The sequence below is a fragment of the Nicotiana tabacum genome, chromosome 13 (assembly GCF_000715075.1).
Source record: "Nicotiana tabacum cultivar K326 chromosome 13, ASM71507v2, whole genome shotgun sequence".
Taxonomy (NCBI): domain Eukaryota; kingdom Viridiplantae; phylum Streptophyta; class Magnoliopsida; order Solanales; family Solanaceae; genus Nicotiana; species Nicotiana tabacum.
In genome coordinates this window covers 133193814-133221154 of record NC_134092.1, presented here as the reverse complement: position 1 = coordinate 133221154, position 27341 = coordinate 133193814, and the positions used below count along the sequence as shown (strand labels likewise).

The 27341-nt window shown below is 36.3% G+C and overlaps 1 protein-coding gene and 1 long non-coding RNA gene across 5 annotated transcripts; one reads left to right on the top strand and one right to left on the bottom strand.

Moving 5' to 3' along the window:
- The first annotated feature begins 7558 nt into the window (after positions 1–7558).
- On the top strand, positions 7559–15450 carry LOC107775379 (transmembrane 9 superfamily member 3-like). The gene is made up of 8 exons (XM_075228560.1): positions 7559–7825; positions 11525–11565; positions 11694–12279; positions 12367–12504; positions 12609–12765; positions 13878–14362; positions 14616–14868; positions 15119–15450. Exons 1-7 carry the CDS (start codon positions 7662–7664, stop codon positions 14833–14835), a joined length of 1791 nt encoding a protein of 596 aa, XP_075084661.1. The 5' UTR covers positions 7559–7661; the 3' UTR covers positions 14836–14868; positions 15119–15450.
- Positions 15451–16903: 1453 nt separating this feature from the next.
- Positions 16904–22536, bottom strand: LOC107775380 (uncharacterized). Of its 4 annotated transcripts, none has more exons than XR_001645742.2 (6): positions 22143–22536; positions 20448–20925; positions 19181–19462; positions 17470–18689; positions 17248–17349; positions 16904–17131 (listed from the first exon to the last, which is right to left on the bottom strand). It is a non-coding gene; the product is annotated as an uncharacterized LOC107775380 (long non-coding RNA). The 4 variants fall into 4 exon arrangements; XR_001645740.2 differs by having other exon boundaries at positions 17248–17595; positions 17666–18689; XR_001645739.2 differs by having other exon boundaries at positions 17248–18689; positions 20448–20932.
- Between the last annotated feature and the right edge of the window lie 4805 nt (positions 22537–27341).

Sequence of the window (27341 nt, the reverse complement as noted above, 5' to 3'; positions counted from 1 at the left end):
AACTTCGTCATCATCCCTTGTGAGGGCATCCATGTCTGACATACTTGGTAAATTATCAAGGTAGGGAATGTTACGCTCATGAAACGACATGTGGGACTCGTACACTCTTGGTCTAACGGGAGGTGGATGAGCATGCTCCCTCACCAGCTTAGGTTTGGCATCCACTTCCTCCTCGTCAGGGAAGGGCGTGCCATCTCCAGACTCATCGGCATTGTTGTCATAATCACTATCATCTTCCTGACTCTGCGCATCTGCCAAATCACAAGTCAATACATCGTCTACGGGCAACTGGGTGAGGTCAGGAACATCAAGTTGCTCGTTTTTACTGCACAAAAAGAACAAAATGATAAGCTACTCAACTAGATAAATAATTTACATATAGCCATATCACTTTACTTACAAGTCGTACTGTGTTGAAGTTTCATGATGGGCATTTTTTTATTGGTGGTGACTCCCGGATGGACCACCGTGGTCCAACACGCCAGAACTACGCATATTCCAACTAGGAGTGGGGTCATAACTTGTAAAATTCATATCCGGACGGTACCCCCATGAAAAATATGAGTGTTAATACAAATCCAATTCAAACATAAAATAAACATCGCTAAAGCGTAGAAAAATTAAAGTTTACCTGTCGTCTTGTGGATTATATAAAGTTGAAAAATTATTTTGTGGTTGCTCATTCGCCGGCGGTGACAAGTTTAAATCAAGGCAAGCTCCTTTCATCAGGAATCTGTCCGGCAAAAACTGCTCTAGAATAACCACTCTATGATTGGGGGTTATCCCTACTATGCACACCTTCATTATTGGGAACATCTTCAACCTCGACGTACATTTTCAACAATTTTATTACAATAAATTTCCTATATTCATCTAGAATCCGCAAAAAATCTCTAAGAGTTTCATCATCTTCGATGTTAAACTCAGAATAATAAGCAAACCCCTACGGTGTCACAGAATACGGAAATCTACCGATTACTTTAAGGTTCACCAAACGTTTCCTCACACTCATTTTTTTTATGTAACAACGATACCAATTTATCGTACTCCATTGTAAGCGGCAATTTAACATGACACTGTGGAGGTGAACTATACCTCACAGAGTTATTCTCCATTACAAATATAATGAAACCCCTATTTTTGGCTCCTCCGACATTATAAAAAAATGCTTGATAACAAGAAGAGAAGTTTGAACAGAAGTTTGAAGGAAAGTTTTGAATGGATTTTCATAAAATCCTAATACCTTTAAATAAGGCAAGTCCTAGCTTGGGGTGCAGATTTTTTTTTATGTAAAACGCAGTATAATACCACGATTTATGTATTTGAATTATTGTTATGTCAGTTATCCGCAGAACACTTATTGGTGGGACCAAAAATTAATGTAAAATACAGTATAATACTACGTTTTAGTAAAATGCAGTATAAGAATAGGGAATATTGGTGAGCCCAAATTGAAGTAAAATGCAGTATTATACTGTGTTTTAGTAAAACGTAGTATTATACTGCGTTTTACATTAACGACTAACTTTTCCTTAAACTAAAACGCAATATAATACTGCGTTTTAGTTAGAAATGTACCTTTTTTTTAGTTGTATATGTCACGACCCAAAAATCCCTCCGAAGGAGTCGTGATGGCACCTAGTCTCTAAACTAGGTAAGTCTAATATAAACTGAAATAATATTGATGCTTACTAACCTTAAATTAACCAACTCTGACTAATTCAAAATTTTCAAAACCTGTGGTACAAGTCACAAGCCTATCTAAGATTAATTACACAAAATAATACATCACTGCCCCGAAACAAGGAGCAAATGGAAATAAATACAAATAAAGGTGACTCTGAGACCTGCGAACACTGTAGCAGGTTTACCTTGAGTCTCCACCGCGACGACCCGCACAACTACTATCAATCCACATGGATCTGTACACAAAAATGTACAGAAGTGTAGTATGAGCACACCACGGCGGTGCCCAATAAATATCAAGGCTAAACTCGGTGGGGTAGTGACGAGGAACAGTCAAGACACCTACTGGTCAAATAAAATGAATAGGATATGGTAATAAAACATCAAGATAAAGATAACGAAGTAATATCAACTGCGGAGAGAAAAACCAAGTACAAGCAAATAACGAACGGAAACCAAGTAAATCAGATAACCCAAGCAATTCAACACTGACATAACAGAGACGAAGACAAGTAAGAATGTATCCAATTAAAGAAACAACGTCAAGTCAATCAATCACATCATGTTTAATACACCATCCCGATCATTTCAATCCTCGATTTCTCATATCATAATCTCAACTTTCGAACTTTCAGCACATATGGCACCTTGTGCCCCCATATTTTCCATCCCACGCTTAACAACAAAATCCACTTGATATACAATACCAAATGTCCTTACAAATGCACTTAAGATGTTCAAGAAGTCTTATTTACATAATATAAATTAAATTACAATTTCTAAATAAATTTGGAAAAATCAGCGAGAAAAGATGAAGTTGTTTTTAGAAATCATTCGAGTAAGAAAGTATCCCTTTCAATTTAAAATACAACATCGGAAGAATTATTACCTTTAACAGGGGAATTAATAACTTAAAACTTAGTAGAACTTCCTTTTTAAGAAAGATACAACCTCAGACAATTTAAGAGGATAAAATTGAAAAACTACTTAAATTAAGGATGTAACAATTATTGAAGTTTGAAGTATTGGAGCGTGTATATATATATATATATATATATATATATATATATATATATATATATATATATATATATACGGTCGAAATAGATTTCATTGTGGGCTCTAACACAAAAGATCATAGCAATAAAAGGATTAGACAGTTTAAACATTTGAATTGATAACAACAAATAAACACTGCAACAGAAAGTGCACGGCATCACCCTTCGTGCTTTTACTCTCGTTCTCACCGTAAGAATCAATATCCACTTTTATTCTTTCTTGTTGCGGCGTGCAACCCGATCCCAATCCTATAGTATTGTTGCGGTATGCAACCCGATCCAAATCATATAGTGATGTTGCGACGTGCAACCCGATCCAAATCATATAATATTGTTGCGGCGTGCAACCCGATCCAAATCATATAATGATGTTGCGGCGTGTAACCCGATCCAAATCATATAATATTGTTGCGGCGTGCAACCCGATCCAGATCATATAATGATGTTGTGGCGTGCAACCCGATCTATATAATATTGTTGCGGCGTGCAACCCGATCCCAATTACAAATCAACACCAATCACGAAAGAATCCCCGTAAAGGAATAATAAGGAAACAACAATATCCCGATAAGGGAGTCAACATCAAGAATAAACACGTCCCGGCAAGGAACCAACAGTAAGAATTAAACATGTCTCGCATGAGAATCGGCTATAACTAAACTTGTACCAACAATTAACTTCATAATAAAATCTCAACTACACAACAAGACATAATAAGCACGTGGTAACTACGCCGGCAACCACAACAATTGGACATGTAACCTATTTGCACGAAGTCATAGAGGAACTCACAATCAAGAAGTATCAAAACAATAAGGAAGTCAATCACTTCAATTAAGGCAATTAAGGGTCAATGTAACACGTAAGAATTAGAGGAAAGCTAACAACATCATATGGAGCATATCGAGACAATTTAAGCAACTAGGAAACCCAATCATAACAGGATACTTTCCACATAAGGATCTAAGAACCCTAGAGGCAAATTTTCCACAAATAAGTCCGAGCACACACTCGACTACAATTAGCATAGAAGACTCAATTCCTAAGGGGAAGTCCCCCACACAAGGTTAGGGAAGATACTTACCTCAAAGATGACAACTCGGTACTCTAAAATGGACTTCTCGGGCGAAAAGACCTCCGGACAGCTCGAATCCAACTATAATAACTCCAAAACACACAAAAATGGAATAAGGGACTATTCTGAATAATAAAGTTTCAATCTTTACAAGAATATAAAAATCGACCCAAAAGTCGACCCCCGGGCCCGCACCTCGGAACTCGTAAAATTTTACAAAATCCGATCACCCATTCCAAAATGATTTCAACCATACAAAATTTATCAAATTCCGATGATATTTGATCCCTCAAATCATGATTTTTCATTTTAGGAATTTTCTTAAAAAAATCAACATTTTACCCAACCCAAATCACAAATTAAATGATAAAAATAAAGACAAATTCATGGAATATAATCAATTCTAGGTGAAGAACACTTACCTAATCGTTTTACTTGAAAAACCCACAAAGAATCGCCCAAAATCGAGCTTTAGAACTCCAAAAATGTTAAAAATGGCCTAACTCTCAATTTGAAAAACTTATATTCTGCCCAGATATTAAAGCATCGCGAACGTGGAGGAAGTATCGCGTTCGCGAAGAAGAAAATGAAGGTTGCCCAGATGTGCTTCGGGAATGCGACAGCACGCACACAAACGCGAAGAAGGAAAATATTATGGCCCAGAGACTGCTCTTCGCGAACGCGTGAAGTAGTACGCGAACGCGAAGAGTGGAATTGCATAACTACGCGAATGCGTGAAAGGGACGCGACCGCGATGAGGGATAAACAGAGCTTCGCGAACACGAAGAAGAATTTTCAAGTGGTCAGCAACAAAGCTTCGCGAAAGGCTGTTCGCAATCGCGAAAGAGGATACCAGAAGTAGAAAACAGCAGTTCAAAAACAAGGGAAAATGACCTGTAGCCCACTTGGAATACACCCGAGGCCCCCGGGACCCCGTCCAAACACACAAACAAGTCATATAACCTAATACGGACTTGCTCGAGGTCTCAAATCACATCAAACAATGCCGGAACATCGAATCACACCAAGAATCAAACTTAGGAACTTTCAAACCTTCTAACTTCCAAAACTCGTGCCAAAACCTAACAATTCAACCCGGAATGACGCCAAAATTTGCAAACAAGCGTAAAATGACATAACAGAGCTGTTCCAACTTTCTGAATCGCATTCTGACCCCGATATCACAAAAGTCAACTATGGGTCAAACTTCTCCATTTTCCAAATTTCAACTTTTCCAGCTTTCGCCGAAACACCTCAAATTACCCTACGGACCTCCAAATCCGAATTCGGACACGCGCCTAAGTTCAAAATCACCATACGAAGCCGTTGAGATCACCCACGACCCATTCCGGGTTCGTTTACTCAAAAGTCCAATTTCGGTCAAAATTTCACTGTTTAAACTTCCAAAACTAGGTTCCTTCTTCCAGTTCAACTCTGATTCATCCGGAAACTGAATCCAACCATGCACACAAGTCGATATACAAAATGTGAAGTTGCTCGAGACCTCAAACTACCAAATCGGGCACAATTTTTTAAAACGACCAATCGGATCGTTACAGTATAATGATATTTTGAGTCCAAAATACCATTATTTAGGTTTCAGACTCTGTATCTATGCCTCCACGGAAATAGATGGCAAGTTAAGATCATTAGTTAGAAAAGGTTTTCGTTCTTTCTTTATTAAACTCGAGTTAGACACTACTATATAAAATGAAAGGAGAGAATATGTTGACTTTCACATTTGAAATTTCTTAGGGAAAGTTGATTAAAAGTCTAACCGAGTGATACATATATTAATTATTAGTACCTACTTATTAAATATCTCCATTTCGAGGTCTTTTACACAAAATTCGTATGATATTTGAGATCAATGCAAGAAATGATCCTAATTTCATGACTGATATATATACCTCTTTGAATATTGCAAAGCAAACACTCCAAAGAAAAAGGATGGAGAAGTATTGACAATCTTTATTATCACCACACCACTTGAAAATCCATTAGTTCTCAATCAGTGGCGGATGTAGAGTTTGGCCGCCGGGTTCATCTAAACTTCATAGTTTCGACGTAGAATATGAATTTATGTGTAAAAATTCATTAAAATTACAACAAATGGTAAGTCTGAACCCATAACTTTGAAAATACAATGAGCTTAATGCTAAAAACCTTAAAAGTTGAACCCACAGAATTTAAATCCTGGATCCGCCTCTGTCTGTACATTGTGGCTAGTGGATATAAATGGAGAATGGGGGATGACGACCAAGTAAAAAAAGGGTATAGAAATGCCCATTATATATCAAGTTTTAAATAATGCGACCTCTAAAATTCGATTTCTTTGTAAATATATGCAGCAACACAATATGGTAGTATAATAAAAATGACCATGTAGGAGAATAAGATATTTTGAGAGCAAGCTTGTATTATCTCATGAACTCTTAAGGATTTAATATCTTCCCAATTAATGCATGATTTATTTATCAATTTACTTATTTATTTAAAATACATGTTTAATAACTTGTAGAATACAATTTTAATTGCGTACTGAATTCGTGACTCTTACTACGATGAGAGAAAAAAAAAAGTTAGAAATGGTTTCGTTAGATATTGGATTATGCCCTCTATTCTTTGTAATAAAATGCATTGTCAATTCAATGTTTCTAACTTTCTATTTTTTTAACCATAAAAAGAGTGATAAAGTCTAAACTTAGTGATATGTATAAGTTGCTCTTAAAAACACCAACAAGGGTTGTGGTTGAATGATAAGTACTCTTTTATTCTTAAATAGAGGTCTCGGGTTCGAGCCCCTGGGTATGGAGTCGTCCTTGTTAGGGAGCGCTTTACCTCTAATGTGGGACTTCCCGGCGCGAATCCGGATTTAATCCGGCCCCAATGTGGGGTACCGGATACCGGGTGAAAAATCCAAAAAAAAAAAAAAATTGCTCTTAAAAAAAAGTTAATTTTGAATAAACTACTCTGAGTCTGACCTGATGGTTTTATTATCAGTTCCTATTCCTACTAATTCTGGATTTTCCTTTTTAATACTAAATTATGTCATTTTCTTGTTCTCGCTTAATAGTTCTTTAATTTTTTTATATGTCGTGATTCACATTCTCAATCAATCACTTGAATAGAATAGCTTTCATTAATTACAAAAGAAGAATGGGTGTATTTTAAAGGAAAAACAAATTTTATTCTGTAGACAAATTGCAAAACGTTCTAAATATATAAAAATTATTTTTAGAGATATAACGACTAAATGATCAAATGATAAACATTATCATAAGTTCTTAGACAATTACCACAAAAAAATGGAGAGATCTCCAAAAGTTTTAAACAAAAGTACATGTTTTATATCCTAATGAATTTATAGCTAACCTGAAAATTGAAATATACGTTTTTTCCTTTTTAAAAGACACGTATAATCGATAATGAACACTACTTTAGGTGAAAGTGCTATTTAGAAATTAGTTAATATTTATTTTGCCATGAAAATTTGAACTAAAAATTATAATTTCAACACGTGCTCCAAAAAATTAAACTAAAAAATTAAAACTTATGACACATTAGTTAATTCCCTTTTTAAATAGTATTTCGTTAATGTGGCTGGTGTCATTTCTACCCAAAAAAACAAAAAAAAAAAACAAACAAAAAGTAAAAAACAAAAGAAATGTTGACACGTCATTATCCACGTGTCATTCCTTAATAGGTAACCATTACGTTTGTTACAAACTCGCTACAGAAGCGCGTGGTCGCCAATCTCTCTTTCTCTTTTACACAAATCACTGTACCTAAAAGAGTTTCAAAGAGAGACTTTTTCTTTATGTGAGTGAGAAACCCAAAAAATGGTGAAGAAGAATAGTATGGGGTGTGGCTATTACGTCGTCGTTTTGGTGCTCTTGTTCTTTGGAGCTACGATTGTGAGATCAGATTCATCAGATCACAAATACAAAAATGGAGAAGAAGTCCCTTTATATGCAAACAAAGTTGGTCCTTTTCATAACCCTAGGTAATAACCCTTTTATCCCTTTTCATTTTTTTCCTTAAATATTTGATTTTTATGAGTTTTTTGATTTCTGGGTATATTCTAGATTTTGTTTTGGGGAAAAATGTTGCTGCGATTTGCTGAATTTTGGCTCTATTGATGAGTTTGTTTAATGTATATTAGTGGGTCGCCTTTGTTTTTGAGATTTGTGAGCTATTTTTGGTTGTAGTTTATATCTTGTGTGTGTGTGTTGAACATATTGGTAAAAATCAAGATTTTGTTTTGGGAGAAAATGTCGCTGTGATTTGCTGAATTTTGGCTGTATTGCTGAGTTTGCTCAGCTGTTCACCTTAGTTTTTGAGATAATTGAGCTTTCTTTGGTTGTAGTTTACATTTTATATGCGTTGAATATCTGGGTAAAAGTTAAAAGAATCTTTTTTTGAGTAGTATTGGGATGAATTTTTGGGAAATCTGGCAGGGATTTGCTGAATTTTGGCAGTAATGTTGATCTGTTTCAATGTATATTTGTTGGTCTCTTTGGTTTCTGAGAATTGTGAGCTTTTCTTTTTCTTTTTGGTTGTAGTTTACATCTTGGACGTGTAGAATTTCTAAAAAATGTAGTCTTGGAATGAATTTTTGGGAAAAATGTTGCTAGGATTTAGTGAAGTTTAGCTGCATTGCGGAGTTTGCTTAATGTATATTAGTGGGTCACCTAAGTTTCTGGTAATTGGGAGCTTTGTTGGGTAGTAGTTTATATCTTGTAAATGTTGAATATCTGGGTAAAATTCAAGATCTTGTTTTAGGCAGTGTTGTAATGATAAGGGCTTGTTAGGATTTGCTGAATTTTGGCAGTAATGTTAAATTGTTTCAATATACATTTGATGGTCGCCTTGGTTTCTGATAATGGTGAGCTTTTCTTTCTTTTTGGTGTAGTTTACATTTCGTACTTGTTGAATTTCTGAAAAAAAATTAATTTTGGAATGAATTCTGGGGAGAACTTATATGGGATTGCTGAATTTGGTCAGTTATCTTCGATGTATGTTAATGAGTCTACTTGGTATTTGGAATTTTGAATCCTTTTTATCTGAGAATTTAGTTGTACATGTACAATTATGGAGAAAGACATTGTTTGTAGGTCTTGCTTCTACATGCTTGATCTAATTTAATATAGGCAATGTTGTAAGAGCACTACCCAAAAAAGGGTGGAACAAAGGGCTTGTCTTTTATGCTTTTCGAGTTTGGATATGAGAAGTTCAGCCGTGCAGTGGCGGATCCACCCCTTTAGGAAGGGGTGGCATGGCACCTGCTAAGATGTTAAATATTTTATACACTTATGTTTAAATTTTCTTAAACTAGGTTGAATTTCTGATCTTGCCACCCATACCCATAAACTAGACAAAGGTGTCATGACTTGTAGATCTTTTTGAAAGCTTTTCTCGTGTGTAAAATTCAAGTTGGAATTTTATCTTCAACCTTGTCCGACTTTTCCTTTTCTTTGTCCTTTTTGGCTGCCCCCAATTTTCTTTTTGTCGTTTTATAAATTTTTATATTTTTTTCTCTATTCTATTATTTTATATGTGGTCTCTAGCAAGAACACTCAAAAAGAAAAATTGCAAAACTTTAAAATTAGATAAATTAAGCATTCCTCTTAATCTTAAATTTATGAGTTTCCTTTTGAATCCGAAAAACTTGGGTCTTAATGGGAATTTTGGATTGAAATAAATAAAATACATCTTTTTTATTATATCATAATAACTTGTGTTATTCTATGGTTATTAAATATGATTTAAATCTCTTTACTATTAAATTATGATGAAAATTTCGTAAGCATTGCTTAAAAAATATGAGATTTATGATATTGATTTTTGGGAACTTGTAGTTAATTTAATTTTATTCTTATGGGGTATAATTTATTTATTGAAGACATTTTCTAAAATTTTCATATTGATGTAATTCCCTTATTGAAGATGTTATTACTTGTGTAAATTTATTTTTAATATATAGAAAATGATGTAATTTTCTAGTAAAAATATTAATTTTATTTGTGTTGTTATAATAAAGGTGTGATTCCTTATTTAAAATGCTAATTACGTTTTTTTTTATATCCGAGATGTAATTTTTATATTTACAAATAAATAATACCTATTAGGTTGACCTAAATAAACTCAAAAAATCAAATAAATGTTCCTAATAAATTCTGTATTAATCATTACAAAGTATACATCAAAGAAAATTATGGCGCCCGCCACCTTCAATTCCTAAATCCGCCTCTGGCCGTGTGTATGTGTTTTTAAAAAAAGATTGTTTTCTTGTTTTCGACTCTTCATGTTAACAAAGTTAGTGTCTTGGCACATTAAATATCATTTGCAGTTGTAGGAAATATTCTTGATATGATCGGCCGAAATTATAGGTTTTTAATAAAGCCAAACAATTGTAGAACAAGGAAATGAAGCTTCATAAGAGTGAGAAAATCCAGACCTGCCTTCCACAGAGCTAGTTTGACCCTCACTTGGTCTCCTGTCCAGAAAATTATTTTGGTGAAATGTAGCTCCTGACATAAAGTCATGAAAAGGAGTAATTTCATCCATTTTTAACCTGAGATCATGTAGACAGCTCTATGCAAAAAGTGATTGTAGGCACTCTGCTTTAGATGTTGAAAGATATGTTTCACTATGCTACCAACTTGACAAATTGTATGTCCACTTGTTTTTGAAAATTTTGTTCTTTTGAGTCTCACCTAGGTTTGATGATTATCTTGGCAGCTAGCACACTTCTATTTTAATGCACATAGGTATTATAAAGATAACACTACAATTTCCTTTGATGAGCATGTTAGTATCGATAAATTTCCCAGCATTTGTTCGAAGCATACACACTACGTAGGGATAAGGTCTGCGTGCACACTACCCTCCCCAGACCCCACTTGTGGGAATATACTGGGTTTGTTGTTGTTATTGTTGTTCGAAGCATAGTTCTAAAATGGGCATACCTGTACTCACAAAGGTTCTTCTCAGGGCGCGTGTGTGTACAAACTCACGCATTCAAACACTTTCTTTTGATAATTAAAATTATCTTCTTATTAATAATACGACGTCAAGGTGGTGTCAAAAGCATGTACAATGTGGAGATATGGAGTGTACTTGCAACTTTAAAAAACTGCACAAACTACCTAGTACCTACTATAAATGCTAGAAAATTTCTCACTTTCCCTGTGGATATTACCTAGCTCAGGGGTCACCAGCATTGGAGCAGGAACTACCGCCAACTCCACGTCTCCGGATATGGAGACAAAAACATTCAACATGTGCTCAGTGCCTCCCTCAGATGTTCTTGTTTACACACTTCCTTCACCAAACTTAGGCTTCTTTAAGTCAATTTTGCTCTTTATATCAGTTTCACCAGTGACCTAGAATGATCGTCCAGCGACTTCTCTCTGATTTCTCCCGTGAAGAATTTGTTTTCTGCATCTTTGATCCCGAATTGCTTCTAAATTAATTTGCTTGTTAGTTAACCTAATTAAAATCCACTCTCTTAAGCTTATCAATTTTTGTATGTGCAATGCACTTTGGTTTTGTCTCTATCCATTTTGATGTTCTCATTAGCCACTCTGTTTTCTTCTACTGAACAAAAACAGAAAAAATATTTCTGATTGTACTTCTCTAGCACATGCTACATTTACTTTTCTCCGACACTGAGATCTCATGTTTGTCCTGTCAATTGCAGTGAAACATATCGCTACTTTGATCTTCCATTTTGTTCTCCAGGTCAGGTTCATTTCTCTGCCCTCTCTTGCTCTAATGTGTTTGGTCTTTTTTAGCTTTTCTTATTGAATATAAATATAATATATTTTAGTGACGATTGGAACATATGCCTATTCATGTTCATTCATTAGGTCATGTGAAAGATAAAACAGAAGCTCTTGGTGAGGTGTTGAATGGAGATCGTTTAGTCACTGCTCCGTACAAGCTTGACTTTCTAAGTGATCGAGAAACTGAAGTAGTTTGCAAGAAGTCATTATCAAAGGAAGAAGTTGCAAGATTCCGTGACGCTGTTGCCAAGGATTACTACTTCCAGATGTTCTATGATGACCTGCCCATTTGGGGTTTCATTGGTAAGGTAGATAAGGAGGGAAAATCTGACCCCAATGAGTACAAATACTACCTTTTTAAACATCTTCATTTTGACATCCATTTCAACAACGATCGCGTGATTGAAGTTAATGCACGAACTGACCCCAATGCCCTAGTCGACATAACCGAAGATAAGGAGGTTGATGTAGACTTCATGTACTCTGTCAAATGGAAGGAAACGGACATCCCTTTTGAGAAAAGGATGGAAAAGTACTCACAGACTTCAGCTTTACCACATCATTTGGAGATCCACTGGTTCTCTATCATTAATTCTTGTGTCACAGTTCTGCTCTTAACTGGTTTCCTGGCCACAATTCTGATGCGAGTCCTTAAAAATGACTTTGTCAAGTAAGTAATTAAAAATTTTGTGGCGTAGGATATTCATTTTTCGAGGAGCTTGTACTCATCCTTTGGTATGTCCTGTTTTGGTTAAAGATACGCCCATGACGAGGAAGCAGCTGATGACCAAGAAGAAACTGGGTGGAAGTACATTCACGGCGATGTGTTCAGGTACCCGAAGCGGAACTCACTTTTTGCAGCAGCCCTGGGTTCTGGCACACAGTTGTTTACCCTGTAAGTATGCATTCCAATAAAATGGGTTTATTTGGTTCTAGATTTATTTAGCTCGTGTTAAATTTCTGTGACAAATGTTAATTCTCACCGCCTCTTTTTCCCAGGACAATTTTCATATTCATACTTGCGCTTGTTGGTGTGTTTTACCCCTACAACCGAGGAGCTCTTTTCACAGCTTTGGTTGTTATTTATGCTCTTACATCAGGAATTGCAGGCTATACTGCAGCATCATTCTATTGCCAACTTGAAGGAAAAAATTGGGTAAGAAAGTATGGAGCATTATTCTTATTGTTGCAAAGTAGCCAAAATTTCCTACAAGTGCATCTCTTATTGTGTTCACTTAGTTTCTTTATTTCATCATTCTTTTCTAGTTAGCGAAGGTCTCTTGGTTTGACAGGGACTAGTTGTGATCAGATTTTTAAGAGTAAAGTGTAAACTTTCTCCGCGAATTTAGTTCAAAAGAGCATATTCTCCTGTACAAGGTCTTGTTTTGTGGGAGGGGGATTGGTGGAGCTATATCACAACATAGAAGGCCTTGGATATGCATCCGACAATCAGAGACCAAACATGCTTGTGTTCATATGCCTCTCCCTTGGTCGCTACATTGAAAAAGGGCTATAGGTTCTACTTGTAAAAATGTCATGCATCTCTATATTTCATGTCACATGATGTCAGTCCGAACACTGAAGCATATTGCTATGGCTTTCAGTCTTTGAACAGTAGCTTAAGTAACTCTTGTTTGCCCCTATAGCAATAATCTTTTTGGCAACACACCCTAGCATATTTCACTTCTTTTCGGTATGTTTGTTGGAAGACTACATTAGTTTCACTTTTAAGGTGGATTATGGAAGGTGGGCTGACAGGAGGAAGAGAATATGTATCTGGGCTGGTGGTGGGAGAGGGTAAGACAAATTAATGTTCCTAACATTATTCACATTTACTACTAACTTGCAAATCTGTGTCAAAAGGCTATTTATAAACACTCTTATTCAAGTGTACGAACATGGCCAAGCCTTGATCCAATTGGTTGATATCACCTATATGGGATTTTGCTTCGATTGTATTATGTTCTTTACTAAGTTTCCATGAATTTTATGAGATTGACAGTCTTTTGAGACAATTTCCTCTTTTAAGTTTACCTCGTCCCTTTTACTGGCTTTTCCTCGCCGTTCTTTTCTCTCTGTCTGTAGTTTTTCTCCTTTCCTCTTTGTTGTTTACAACTTATTATCCTTGAAACCAAAAACAGTGGTTCCCAACAATTAATGTAGTGGTCGCCCCTTTGGCGGAGTTTATAATTACTTGAGATTGTTCGGTTGGTATCTTGTAGAAAGAGGAAAATATGTACTAATCTCTAATTCAATTTCTTTTTACAGGTAAGGAATTTGTTGTTGACAGGAGGTCTGTTCTGTGGACCGCTGTTTCTCACATTCTGCTTCCTTAATACTGTTGCAATTGCTTATCATGCAACTGCAGCACTTCCATTCGGTACCATCGTTGTCATTTTCCTCATATGGGCCTTGGTGACATCACCATTGCTTGTCTTGGGAGGAATCGCAGGAAAGAATAGCAAGGCAGAATTTCAAGCTCCATGCCGAACAACGAAATATCCAAGAGAGATACCACAATTACCCTGGTATCGTGGAGCTCTTCCTCAGATGGCAATGGCTGGGTTCTTGCCTTTCAGCGCCATCTACATTGAGCTCTACTACATATTTGCCAGCGTGTGGGGTCATAGGATTTACACCATTTACAGTATCTTATTCATAGTTTTCATCATTCTAATCATTGTCACTGCATTTATTACGGTGGCTTTGACGTACTTCCAACTTGCTGCAGAAGATCATGAATGGTGGTGGAGGTAAGTTATGTTAATAGTACTTAATTGACCAAATCCTTTTCAAACAGTTGAAGGACGCAAAAATGATCGATTACTAGCCATTTCTGTACTTCCTTTGGTTAATGCGTCATGTCATGGAACTGCAAAATGTAAACTCAATTTTCATTTTTGTTGAAGAAATTTATTCTTTATTTTTAACGTATACGTTTAGGCACAATTTTTTTGGAAATACGTGTGCTTTGTTGGGGCTCTCACTTAAATGTTGATCTTGTAGGTCTTTCCTTTGTGGTGGATCAACTGGTCTGTTCATCTACGGATACTGCCTGTATTACTATTATGCCCGATCAGACATGTCAGGCTTCATGCAAACCTCATTCTTCTTTGGTTACATGGCTTGCATATGCTACGCCTTCTTTCTCATGCTCGGAACTGTTGGTTTCCGGGCGGCTTTATTTTTCGTCCGCCACATATACCGTTCAATCAAGTGCGAGTAAGATGCAGAATTCCACATTGTCTTGGTTCAACTGGTAAGATTTTCATTTTATTAGTTTTGACCTTCTTTATTAGGAAAAAGCCTGTAGATCTGTGTTGCTTAGATCCTGCAAAAATATCAGCGCACCGGTGTCGGATCCTCCAAAAATAGTGCATTCCTCGGAGGATCTGATAAGGTGCAGCCATATATTTTTGGAGAATCCGAGTAACATAACTTGTCGACTACTGATTACATATATTTTTAATTGGCTAAACTACAAACAATTTACGTGGAACATGCAACAGGAGCCTGTGTTTTTGGTGTAAAAATTGTCAACATGCTTGGAGTAGTGCAGCACATTCCCTGATATACAAAGGTTTAGGTCCATTTAGAATTGGTGTGGAGCAAAACAAAGAAGAAGATATGTTGAAGAAGATGCTCAAATCAGTTTTCAGGTGGCAGCTTTATGTTGAACAGTGGTTTTAATTGTGTTTAGGAACTCTATTTGTAACAATGAGTCTATTAGTTAAGCTCAGCTTATTTTTCCTAGTCTTAACCTTTTTGATATATAAAATATGGGTCTGTTAATTGCATTCTTAGCTGTTTATGCTCCAAGTATTCTGTTGTTACACTGTTATCGTAGACTAGCTGTTAACTCTTCTACCAGTTCTTTATTGTGAGCCGAGGGTCTATCGAAAACAGTCTCTCCACCTTCATAAGATAGAATTAAGGTCTGCGTACACACTACCTTCCTCAGATCCCACTTGTGGGATTTCATTGGGTTTGTTGTTATTGTTGTTCTTTATTGGAAACAAAGACAAACACAGGGTTCAGACAAAAGTTACAGGGTTCGGCTGAACCCATAAGTAAAAGGCTAGTTTTGCGCCTACCGCCAACACCCAAACTTAGAAATCATTCACTCGACTAATCTAAATTTATGCTGCATAGGGCCCGAGAAGATGGAAAACTCTCTCTATCAGGAATTTTTTTTATTTTAGAGATTGAATTCGAGATCTCTAATTAAGGGTGAAGAGATTTCATTTATTTACCACATTCTTTTGTCCTTTAAAAAAAAAAGGAAATAACGTTCTAGTGTATGTGTATCATTGTCAGTGATAACTCATTCTGCTAATTTAGTCGCTGCTAATTTAATTAGAATAACTCATAACTTGGTTTTAATTACAATTAGTGTTTTTTGTATAGAAAAATACTGTAAAAAGCTTAAAAAGGACAACGATGAGTTCCAACAAGACATAATATTAAACCTTTGTTGGTTGAACTCTAATTTAGTTTTTGTAGCTTTCTTCATTAACATATGTTTATATATATATATATATGCATGTGCGCGCCGCTCGCCCGGTGGCGTAGCCATATACATTGAAGGATGGTCAACTGGATTAGTGTCATCGAAATATATATATATATATATATATATATATATATATATATATATATATATATATGGTGTTTCGTTAACTGAAATTTACAGTGCTATATTTACAATTGGAGTTCTTTTTTTGTGTTTTTTGGTGAAAACTTTGAAACTTGCTGGCCAGTTATATACAGTATATTTTTCTCGGATGAAAGTTGGAAAAAACGGGTGCTTTGTTATCGATTTAATTTGTTCTTTGGGTTTTATTCTGACTGGATTTTTGGTGCTCTATTAACATAGAATATTGCAATGGACGAGAGAATTATACCGGGCAAAGCTGAAGGAACAGAAGCAGAAGCGAATTGATTCCCCTCTTGTAAGGTATTATTATATAAAAGGGAGTCGCCAAAGTATATTTTTTTGTTATTTTCATTTCATGATTTTACGTTATAGCTAGTAAATGACTAAAGTCCTGTTGAGTTTGTCTTAATTGGTTGTGGGGTGGGTATTTGGTCTCCTTATATTGTGTTTGTTCATGACATAGTTTTGGACAACTTGGCTTAAAGATATGGTGACACAGACTCAGCAAAGAAGGATAATTAGACAGGCATATCAACACAAATACCACAATTCTTAGGTCCATTTCATGATGTCTGTTACATTTTATTAGTCCTAATCAAGCTTGGCTGTGTTTGTTCTTATACTACAGAGCAAAATGGTAGAACTGAAAAATTAGACAACCAGCGATATCCACAATGCTGTAGGTCCAATATTCAACAGCAGCACATTATTCTACCTAGCACACCTAACTAAGGTTGATAACCACAGCTATAATTGAAATTTATTCTCTAGCCTCAACTATAAATAAACTGCTCCCATGAGCCACATTTTGATCAAGCAGATAGCACAATCAAACCTTCAAAAATATCCTCAAGCTTTTTCATTCCTATATCCAAAGAAATCAATATGATCAGTGTTAAGAAACTGATCAAGCTGGCAAGGAAATGGCAAAATTTTGCAGCCAAACAGAGGAAGAGAATTTCTTTTCCAAGATCCAATTACCATGATGCAGAAAGTTGTAGCACACCAACTTCCATAGTTGGTAAAGGGTATTTTGTGGTCTATACAACTGATCACAAGCGATTTGTAGTTCCGTTGGCTTATCTACAACATAATCAGACAATTGTTGCACTGTTAACCAGTGATTGAACCATGACACTGTCTTCAATGCATTCTGTGATATTGAAAGGAAAAAAAATTCAAATAAAGGAAGAACGTATTTACAATGAGACGGAGAGAAAAGATTGTAGAGAAATCTATAATTCTGCTGCTTTTTGGTTCAGACGCTAAGCAGGCGAAAGGAGCTCTCCCTCCTTGCGGGCTTCTTTGATAACATCCTCAAGGTTGTGGCTGTATCAGTTGCAATAAAATGAAAATACAATTCATAGAAAACATTTATGTTAAAATAACAGAATATTACCTGCACCCTGAACATTGACAACTGTCAGTATCGCATGTACAAGCAGGGTAACACCTTCTTGCTACTCTGTTTCCTCTTCTTTTTGTTTTTTTACAGGGCTCAGCGTCATCCCCTGGGGTTGGGCGGCCAATTCTCAACTCACTTCCCTTGTTCCACCTCCTGGGCGCAAGGGGCATGCAGAGATCTTGAAACCTTATATGGTGAAGACGGTTCTGACAGTCATGGTGAACCGGAGGAACATGACAATTTCCCCCTTGCCAGTTTGCACGTGAATGATGAGCAGGTGCCTGCTAGACAACATGAGCGGGAGGGACAGGGAGAACAGGGACAACATGAGTAGGAGGGGGAGGGAGAGGGAGGACAGGGATAACATGAGCATTCCTTCGGTTCAACATGACTGTCAGAACCGTCTTCACCATATAAGGTTTCAAGATCTCTGCATGCCCCTTGTGTCTAGGAGGTGGAAAAGGGGAAGTGAGTTGAGAATTGGCCGCCCAACCCAAGGCAAAGGTATGGGGATGACGCTGAGCCCCGTAAAAAAACAAAAGAAGAGGAAACAGAGTAGCAAGAAGGTGTTGCCCTGCTTGTACATGAGATAATGACAGTTGTCAATGTTCAAGGGTGCAAGTAATATTCTATTATTTTAACATAAGTGTTTTCTATGAATTTTATTTTGTTGTATTTTCATTTTATTGCAACTGATACAACAACAGCCACAACAAAAGCCACAAGAGGAGCCACAACCTTTAGGATGTTATCAAAGAAACCTGCAAGGAGGGTGAGCTCCTTTCGCCATATAAGGTTTCAAGATCTCTGCATTCCAATTGAGATGAAGACGTGATATCGACACCTGTTGCACTAGGAATAGGCGGAGATCGACACCTGCTGCACTAGGAATAGGCGGAGCTGCAGTAGAAGCAGGCGGTCTCGTACTCTTCTGACAAGTTTAGTTCTTCTTCGGTTTTTTCAACTCAATCAACTCTTCATCAGTGCGTTCAACTTTCTCGTCAACTCTTCATTATGTCTGTTGATAACAACAAACAAATAAATCATTGTTGATAACAACAAACAAATAAATCATTGTTGATAACAATAAACAAAGAAAATAGTAACCTTCACAAAATCAAGAACCCAATAGGTTTGTTTATTGTTCTCTAGCAATTGATCTTTAATATTTTCCACCATAATAAACCCTCCCGTAAAACATTAACAGAGGTCAGTAGACATTATTGGTCATCAAAAACAGAAAATAAATATTATAAGAGGTAAAGTTCATGAATTTTCAATTTTCATGAAACTAGAAAAACAAGCCAGCAAATCAATCAAGAGGAAAGAAGAATCAAAAAGAATTCATACATACACAAAACTGACAACAAAGCTTAATAATCTATAGATGGAGAAGCATGCTTTAGGTGCTTGAACCACTGGTGATCTTTCTACACTTTTTTTCCTTATATATGGTAAATACCTCGGGGCCAAACAATGGCTTCTAATTTACTAGATAGTACAACTTACCTGGAAAGATCTGTAATGCGTTGCAATGGACCAAAAACTGGAAATTTTTTGAAGTCAGTCTGAACCGTTGACTTAAAGTCCATAAACTCTATCCATTGTGATTTGTCAATTTTCTCAAGTTCAGCCCAAGGACCCTCCACTGATCTGTCACATATACTGCCAAGTTTAAAGAGCAATTCATCCGTTGGGAAGATATTCAGCATCTCGCAATCAGGTAGGCAGTCCCGATTAAGAAGTACGCACACTCGGCATTTCTTCCTCAAGGGATCCATTGGCAAAACCCTAGATTGCAAAACAATCGAAACTAATGAAAATTAGGCAGAGTATTAGAACACGGGAGTCGTACCCATAGCCAAAATAATTTATTAATCACGCCAAAAGCAAGCTACGATGTTCATGAATTGTTTTCCTAAGCTAATTTTGGGACTGTTCTAAAGGTCATGGTTTATGGAGTAGGGAGCTTGATTTGGGGGCATAAATCAACAGTCAGAGGTTTTTTTGGTTAGCAAACAGAGTGAGCAAACTGTTATTCCATCATAAATAAAGGAACAGAAAAGAAAAAATTATTAGGTGATGAACAAGTAACAAGTGATCGCACCTTCTAATTAAGTTCTAGCAGAAAATGTCGACTTCACTCTTGATGCTTCTCATTAAGTTCTTTGAAGTCTTTGATCAAATCTCTTTAAGAATGATTAATGTAGAAGATTTTCTTTCAAGATGAGCTTAACAGTAGCAAGCAGTCTGTGATTCTACCTCAAAATTCCTATCTCTTGCCTTTTGTTAATTCAGTAGTATTAAAGCATACTGAATAGATATCAGAACATTAAGACATGCAACTCTTCAAGAGCATAGGGCAAATACAGAAGCTCGCACTCAAATTGAGGAAGATAACATTATGAAATACACCATCATATAATAACCATCTAGTCATTAACTTTTAGCTTGCAACAAAACTAGAAAAATAAAAGAATAATTAGCAACACAACCCAGGAAAACTTAGGTCCTTTAGTCATAAAGAACAGAAAAGAGACCTCATTTGCTAAAGAAAATATACAATTGATAAGAAGAAGAAGAAGAAAAAGGAAGAAAAAAAAGAGTAACACAGTGTTGCTTTGTTCTGTTGCAGCAGCAGCGATTAAAAACAGAGCCCAAAACAAAAAGAAAGAAGAAAGAAGGAAAAAAGAAATTTGACAGAGCCACAGAACAGAAACTCGAAGAAAGAAGAAAGGAGAAGAAGAAAGAAGAAAAGAGATGAGGAGAAACATACCTTTGAAGAAAGAAGAAAGGAAATCGCTGGTCTGTTGTAAGTTTGCTGTCGACTTGAAGGAGAACGAGTAAAGAAATCGCGAGCCCTAATTTTTTGTTTTAGAAGATCGCTGCTACTGCCTTCTTTTCTTTTTTGCAAAAAGCGACGCTACAGCTCGCCTCACACTACAGGTCGCCACACGCTACAAAGGCAGAGGCGCTCGCCTTTTTGAAAACGCTATGCCATACTATAAAATAGCGATGGCAACTAGCATTGCCTCGCCTCACACTATTAGTGCTGAGGCGAGCGCTATTTACAACACTGCGCAGACCTTACCCTATCCTAGGGTAGAGAGGCTATTTTCAATACACCCTCGGCATCCTTCCCTCCAAGAACTTCCCACCTTGCTGTTGGGGTGACTCGAACTCACAACCTCTTGGTTGGAACTGGAGGTTGCTTATCATCACAGCAACCCCTCCTGTCAAGTTAAAATCCATATCTGCAATCTAAGCTAAGTTAAAATCTATATCTGCACTTCATTTAACATAAATCAAAAAAAATCAGCTTAGTGATTTTGTTAATTTGATTAATAACAAAAATTGATTAACATATCTATCAAAATAGTAACATTAACACCTCATTGTTAAATCAAGGTGCCGCGAAAAATAAAGAGAAAAAATGAATTTGGGAATTATGAAATGCACACCTGAATTTAGGAATTATGTATCGCGGCTATGCCACGGAAACCGTACCCATAACCGTGATGATTTAATTATTCGTGCCTAAAGCAAACTACGAATGTTTATAAGTTCATATTTCCTAAAGTTTAAGATTAAGGCCAAGAGTTTACGAGAATTAGTTGTGGAAGTAAATAAATAAATTAGCTATGGAAATGTGGGTTATCCTAACTTAACACAATTTAAGAGTGAGATTTGCAATCATTGGAGGCAGCATGTAATCAATCAATTACAATGGGTCAAGAATATAATGAAAAAAGCTACAATCCAATCTATTACGTTTAGTTGCGTCAATACGAATCTAACTAAGCAAGTCACTGTTTTACAAATCTAGCTTCCAAAATTACATGCCAGAACTCACGCATTTAACCTCATACAATCAGAACTTGTGGGGGTATTCTTATCGGAAAAAAAGCAGTGACTTAAACCAATTTGAAGACACATGAAGACATGCTTAAATAAATTCAAGATCACAACCAATTTGTTATACTAGAAATGTAATCTGAATTTTAAAGCAATAATCATTTTTTCCATGAAATTACTGGCAATGAATGCTTTCTTATATGGACACAATCTATTCACGGTAAACTTTAAACTACAATAGGAGGTAATTAAATTTCAGCTTATCACCAGTGACCGGAATCACACTCTTTGGCTTCTAACTTTACCGATCTGACGCACTGGTGGTCAGATCTGCAAATTACAGCCTCATTTGAATCTAGTTTCATGCTCAAAGGAAATGTAACATACAAATCAGCCACGCACAATCATTAACTCGACAAAAAAAGGAACACATGATCTTAATCTGTCCACAAAATCATTGCTTGAAGGCACAATTTATCTGAACCAAATTACATGACTAAGATCAAGGAGATACCTCGATGCAGAAACAGAATGAGAAAGAAAACATCAACAAGGATCGGATTTGAAGCTCAACAAAATGCGGGAAAAGCAACAGCAGAGAAAAATCAGCAAATACCTTTCTACCGAACCCGAAATCGACACCAAACCAGCAGAAAGTGAAGTCAATCCCGAAATTCTTGTCTATCCCATTTTTCCTTTGATTTACTATTTTGAGTGAGTTTTTGGAGGTTTTTTCGAGCTAGAGTTTGGAGTTGTTTTGGGTGATGTTTCGTGGTGGTTTGGGAAGGAGTTGGAGTTGCTTTTGGTGATGAGGGTCTGTTCTCGTGTGTTTCTAGGTTAGAAGTGAGGAAGAAGAAGAGAGGGGGTGCCATTAGGTGTTCTTCAGAAAGGAGGGGTCGTTCGTTTGGAGAAGATGAAAGGGGCCACTAGGTTAGGTATTATTTTTTTTTGGAGGGGAGGGAACGGCGCTGGGGTGAGAGGGGAAGAAGGGTTCTACGGTTTTTTTTATTTTGGGGAGGGTTCCATTTGATTTTGTCTCCCTAAGGCTGTTTATCGGGCGGATTAGGCGGTTATTTATTCTTAACTATTTGACTTATCGGTTATCGGCTTTTAAATATATTAATTCGCTAGCCACTTGATAAGATATTGGGCGGATTGGTATCGATTGAGCTCTTATCAGACGGTTATCGGACGGTTTATCGGCCTAATTCAATCTTGCGTGCATTAATTGTTTGTTGACAGCCTAACATACAAATTGAGAATAGGAAATTACACATTGAGTATATATGTCTGTTAACGCCATGTAGTGTGTCATGTGTTGTAGAGCGAAAAAAGCAGAACACATTGCATAGAGAGTGGCAACCATTTTTTGATACGCTGGACAAGAAAGTTCCGTTAACTTTTTGTTAATTTTTCATCAGGCTAGCCATTTATTTGCATGAGTTCATCTTTGTCTATCATTCTTTATGTGAATATTATCAGCCAAAAAGAGATCTGACAACACGAATGAAGGGTTAGAGTTATGGAAGTGGAAGGGTTTTTGATATTTAATGTATATATGGATAAAAATAATTTATATATATATATATTCTTAACGGGTTAACGGATTGTCCGTTAAAAAAATTGAATAATCCGCCCCCAAATCGATAAGCCGTTAATAAAAAAATTTCAATCCGTTCCCCGTCCGTTAACCCGATACCAATAAGCCATTAAACTTCGATTTCGATTTGATTTTCGGTTTCGGTTTGGTTTTGGACACCCCTAGCCAGGCCAGGCGGGTTGGGCTTCTAGAAGGGATGGGCTGGTTTTGGGCTTGGCGGGTCATGGTAAGGAGTAAGTGGATTGGGGCTGATCTTTGTAGAAGCTTGTGGATTTTTGGGCCTCAAAATTAAACTGGCCCAATTGAAGGATTAAACAAGAGAAAACTACCCTCTATATCCTTTCAAAATTTTATTAGCCCATGTTTTCCCACATGGACCCGAAATAGCCCTTAGGCCCAATGTATTGACAAGTTATAGCCACTATTTTCAATACACTTTCACTCTCTTTCAACCGCCTACTTTTCCTCTCTCTCTCCTCATCTTCTTCGATCTTCAATCTTTCAACTTTTCCTTTCTTCTTATCTTTCCCTTCTTCACTCCCTCCTTTTTTTTTTTTTTTCTTCTCCTACAGTGACATCAACACACGTTTTTTTTAATTTTCTCTTTTTTCTTTGCGATCTCCTCCTCTTTTACTTAGATACAGAAATATCTATCTTCTTTGAGTAATTTCTGGCAAAAGTCTGGCGGAGGTTGTCACTTTCTTTGCCTTCTGTCCACTTTCAGATCTAGTATTATGTAATATTTTTTCGGATGACTTTTGCAAGAAGATGAAAAATGGAGAAAATAAAATAGACGCTGCCATAGAAAAGCTTTTCCTGGCCAAGTTTGGTGTCCTCCATTATCGTTAACGCTCCTTTATTTATACGTTGTGTAATTAGTGTATAATAATTGTATAATATAGTGTATAATCGTTGTGTATACATTATACACTAATGATACTTTTATTATACACGTATTATACAAAACTGGATGTGAAAGATTACGGTGATTATGGTGAGTGTTGAAAATATTGTATATAATATGTATATATAATGTATCAACATGTATATGAAAGGTGTATCTACACTGATATAATGCATATACACTTTTTATACAAATTCAATGTTCATATAATTGTGTACATATTTTGTATATAAAGTATATAATAGTTTATATATATTGTTCGACGATGTATAAAAAGTGTATATACACTTTATACTAGTGTATAATGTGTATAGTATGTGTAAAACCTATACATCACCTTCTTCCTCTTCTTATATCATGGGAATATTTTCCTTATGCAATGTCATATTTTTCTAGATTGGATCACTAAAAATTTATTTTTTTTGTAAAAGATAAAAAGGGGATTTTGGAGGTTATGGAGAAGACGGATGGGTTTAATGAAATTTTTCGGCTGAAAGTGTGGATTTGACGTGGATTTCACTAGGTTTGAAGGATTTTTGGGGTGATTTGGCAGGATCTTAAATATTTTGACTACTAATATTAAGTGTAAAAGAAGGTTGCATTGAGGAGCCAGAGTATCTGCTGGTTTCCTGGGTTTCACTTGCTAGCCCTTATAATTGGTTTGGGGTTATGAATTGTATGCCTTATTTTATGGCTATCGGTTGTCATTAATTTTCACCGAAGAGCTATAAATGATTTTTGCTCATTAAACAACCTATTTTGACTTAAAATTCTACATTAAATACTATCTTAAATCTAAATTGCAAAATTAATTTTATTTATCTATTAACAAATGCATATAAAAGTTTAAAATATTTTGTTTGATTTTTATACATTAATTCTAACAATTAAAGAGTAATTAATTTCTAAAGTGCAAATTAAGCCTAATATGGCATGAAATAAAAAAATGTGATAATTTTTATGGTTTTTCTTATGATTTTAAAATATTAAACATGCATGAAATGCAACTAAATAAAAAAAATTCTTAAAATCCTTTAAAATTATTTTTGGTCTATTTTTTGAAGTTATTTCCATGCGGGGCAAAAATTAGGTGCTCACAGCTGCTCATCTTTGTTCGGAAACATGAAGAGTTTCCGGGCAAAGATAAAGTGAGCAAATACAAGCAATTTTTGCCCGTTTGAAACTCCATATGAAGCATTTTTTGGTGGTTGGAACTACCGAGAAGTTGTGATTTCACTATTGTTGATGTTGTTACTGCTTGCTGAGCTCCTTATTACACCAAGATCAAAATGAAAAACTAAACTAACTAAACCTATCAGCTACGAGTTACAAAATTCCTATCTCTAAACCTTCCGAAGCTTGATCTTGGGTCTCGGCTGGATCTTCGCATACTCTGATCTGAATCTAGATGCTTGTTAACTGCAAGCATTGTTTCATCCTTCTCCAGCTTTTGGATCAAGGTCGGATATGCAAAGCTCGTGACTTCAATCATATCTCGAGCAGTCCACATCTTTTCTCCGCTTCTACATTTTGAATTCACTTCTTTTCTTTTATTCAAGATTGAGACTTTTTCTTTTGGTCGTCTCGAATCCTGTGTCTCGAGGTATAACCTGCTCAGACACCAAAATAAACGAAACGAACGAAATTTTATGCCTAGTTTTCACTAAAAAAAATTCATGAGTTATTGTAACAAAATGTTAAACTACTTCACTACTGAAACAATAAATTCAGGATTGTGTATCCTTGGGAAAAAGATATTAGGGAATGGAGACCCTATATCTAAAACAAAATCAACTAGGAGCTGGAGACATGCATGAACAATGCAAATAAAATTCCTGAAATTATATAAGAGCGATTAAATTTTTAATTTTTTTACTATGTAGGCAAAAATTAGGTGCTCACAAGACCAGACATGTAGTGCTCGTGACTTCAACCATGTCTTGAGCAGTTGACATCTTTCATTTGCTTTTGCATTTTGGATTCACTTCTTCTTCTTCTTTTTATTCTGGATCGAGACTTCTTCTTTTGGTCATCTCGGACTGTCGACTCGTATTTTTAAGGCGAACTTCTGCTACTTCTAGCTCGACTTGAATTCGAAGATGACTTCTCTCGTTTCCTATGTGGGTGCATGCTACTGACTTGAAATTTAAAGTAACCCTTAAATGAATTTCCATGTTCTTCAGGTGAGTCTTGAATTTGAAAATTGAAAGTTGACCCCGTTGGTTCCTGATGCCTCTCTGACTTGAAATTGTAAACTAAACATTGACCCTGTTCTTCAGGTAGGCTCATGAAGCTTCTTAAACTTGAAAATTGAAAGTTGACCCCGTTCTTTAGGCGGGCTCCTGATGCTTCTCTGACTTGAACTTGTAAACTGAAAGTTGACCCTGTTCTTCAGGCGAGATTCTAGATGCTTCTCTAACTTAAACTTGAAAACTGAACGCTGACCCTGTTCTTCATGTGGGCTCCTGATACCTCTTGAACTTGTAAATCAAAAGTTGACCCTGTTCTTCAGGCGGGATTCTCTTGATGCTTCTCTAACATGAACTTGAAAATCGAACGCTGACCCTGTTCTTCAGGCGGGCTCCTGATGCCTTGCTGACTTGAACTGTAAACTGAAAGTTGACCTTGTTCTTCAGGCGGGCTCCTGATGCCTCTTGAACTCGAAAACTGAAATTTGACCATGTTCTTCAGGCGAGTTCCTGATGCCTCTTGAACTTGAAAATTGAAAGTTGACCCTGTTCTTTAGGAAGGATTCTCTTGATGCTTCTCTAACTTGAACTTGAAAACTGAACGCTGACCTTGTTCTTTAGGCGGGCTCCTGATGCCTCTTGAACTTGAAAATTAAAAGTTGACCCTATTCTTCTGGCGGACTCCTGATGCCTCTTGAACTTGTAAACCGAAAGTTGACCTCCTGATACTTCTCTAACTTGAAAATTAAAAGCTGACCTTGTTCTTTAGGCGGGCTCTTGATGCCTCTTTGACTTGAACTTAAAACCGATTTCTGAAATATTGATCCTCGTTCTCCATGTGGGTGCCTGCAATCAAAACAACACAACAAAAAAATCTGCCCCAATTTGCACTAAGAAGATTTTTGAGTTGTTAGCAAAACTATAAATCAACTATGCTATTGATGCGATGATAAGAGTAAAACTAAAGACTCGACTAGGATGTGTGTCTCCTGTGAGTAAAACCAAGAAAATTGACTAGAAAATGCGTCTTCTAAAAATGAAACTTGAATGACTCAGATTAGGAAGTGCGTCTCCTACGGGTGAAACTTGAATGGACCAAACTAGGAAGTGCATCCCCTAGGG

Bases quoted from the DNA above. Each gene is read 5' to 3' on its own strand.
- LOC107775379 (XM_075228560.1), top strand. From the start codon at position 7,662: ATGGTGAAGAAGAATAGTATGGGGTGTGGCTATTACGTCGTCGTTTTG. The intron at 12,766-13,877 runs GTAAGAAAGTAT...TTCTTTTTACAG, and splicing joins AACTTGAAGGAAAAAATTGG to GTAAGGAATTTGTTGTTGAC. The intron at 14,363-14,615 runs GTAAGTTATGTT...TTGATCTTGTAG, and splicing joins GATCATGAATGGTGGTGGAG to GTCTTTCCTTTGTGGTGGAT.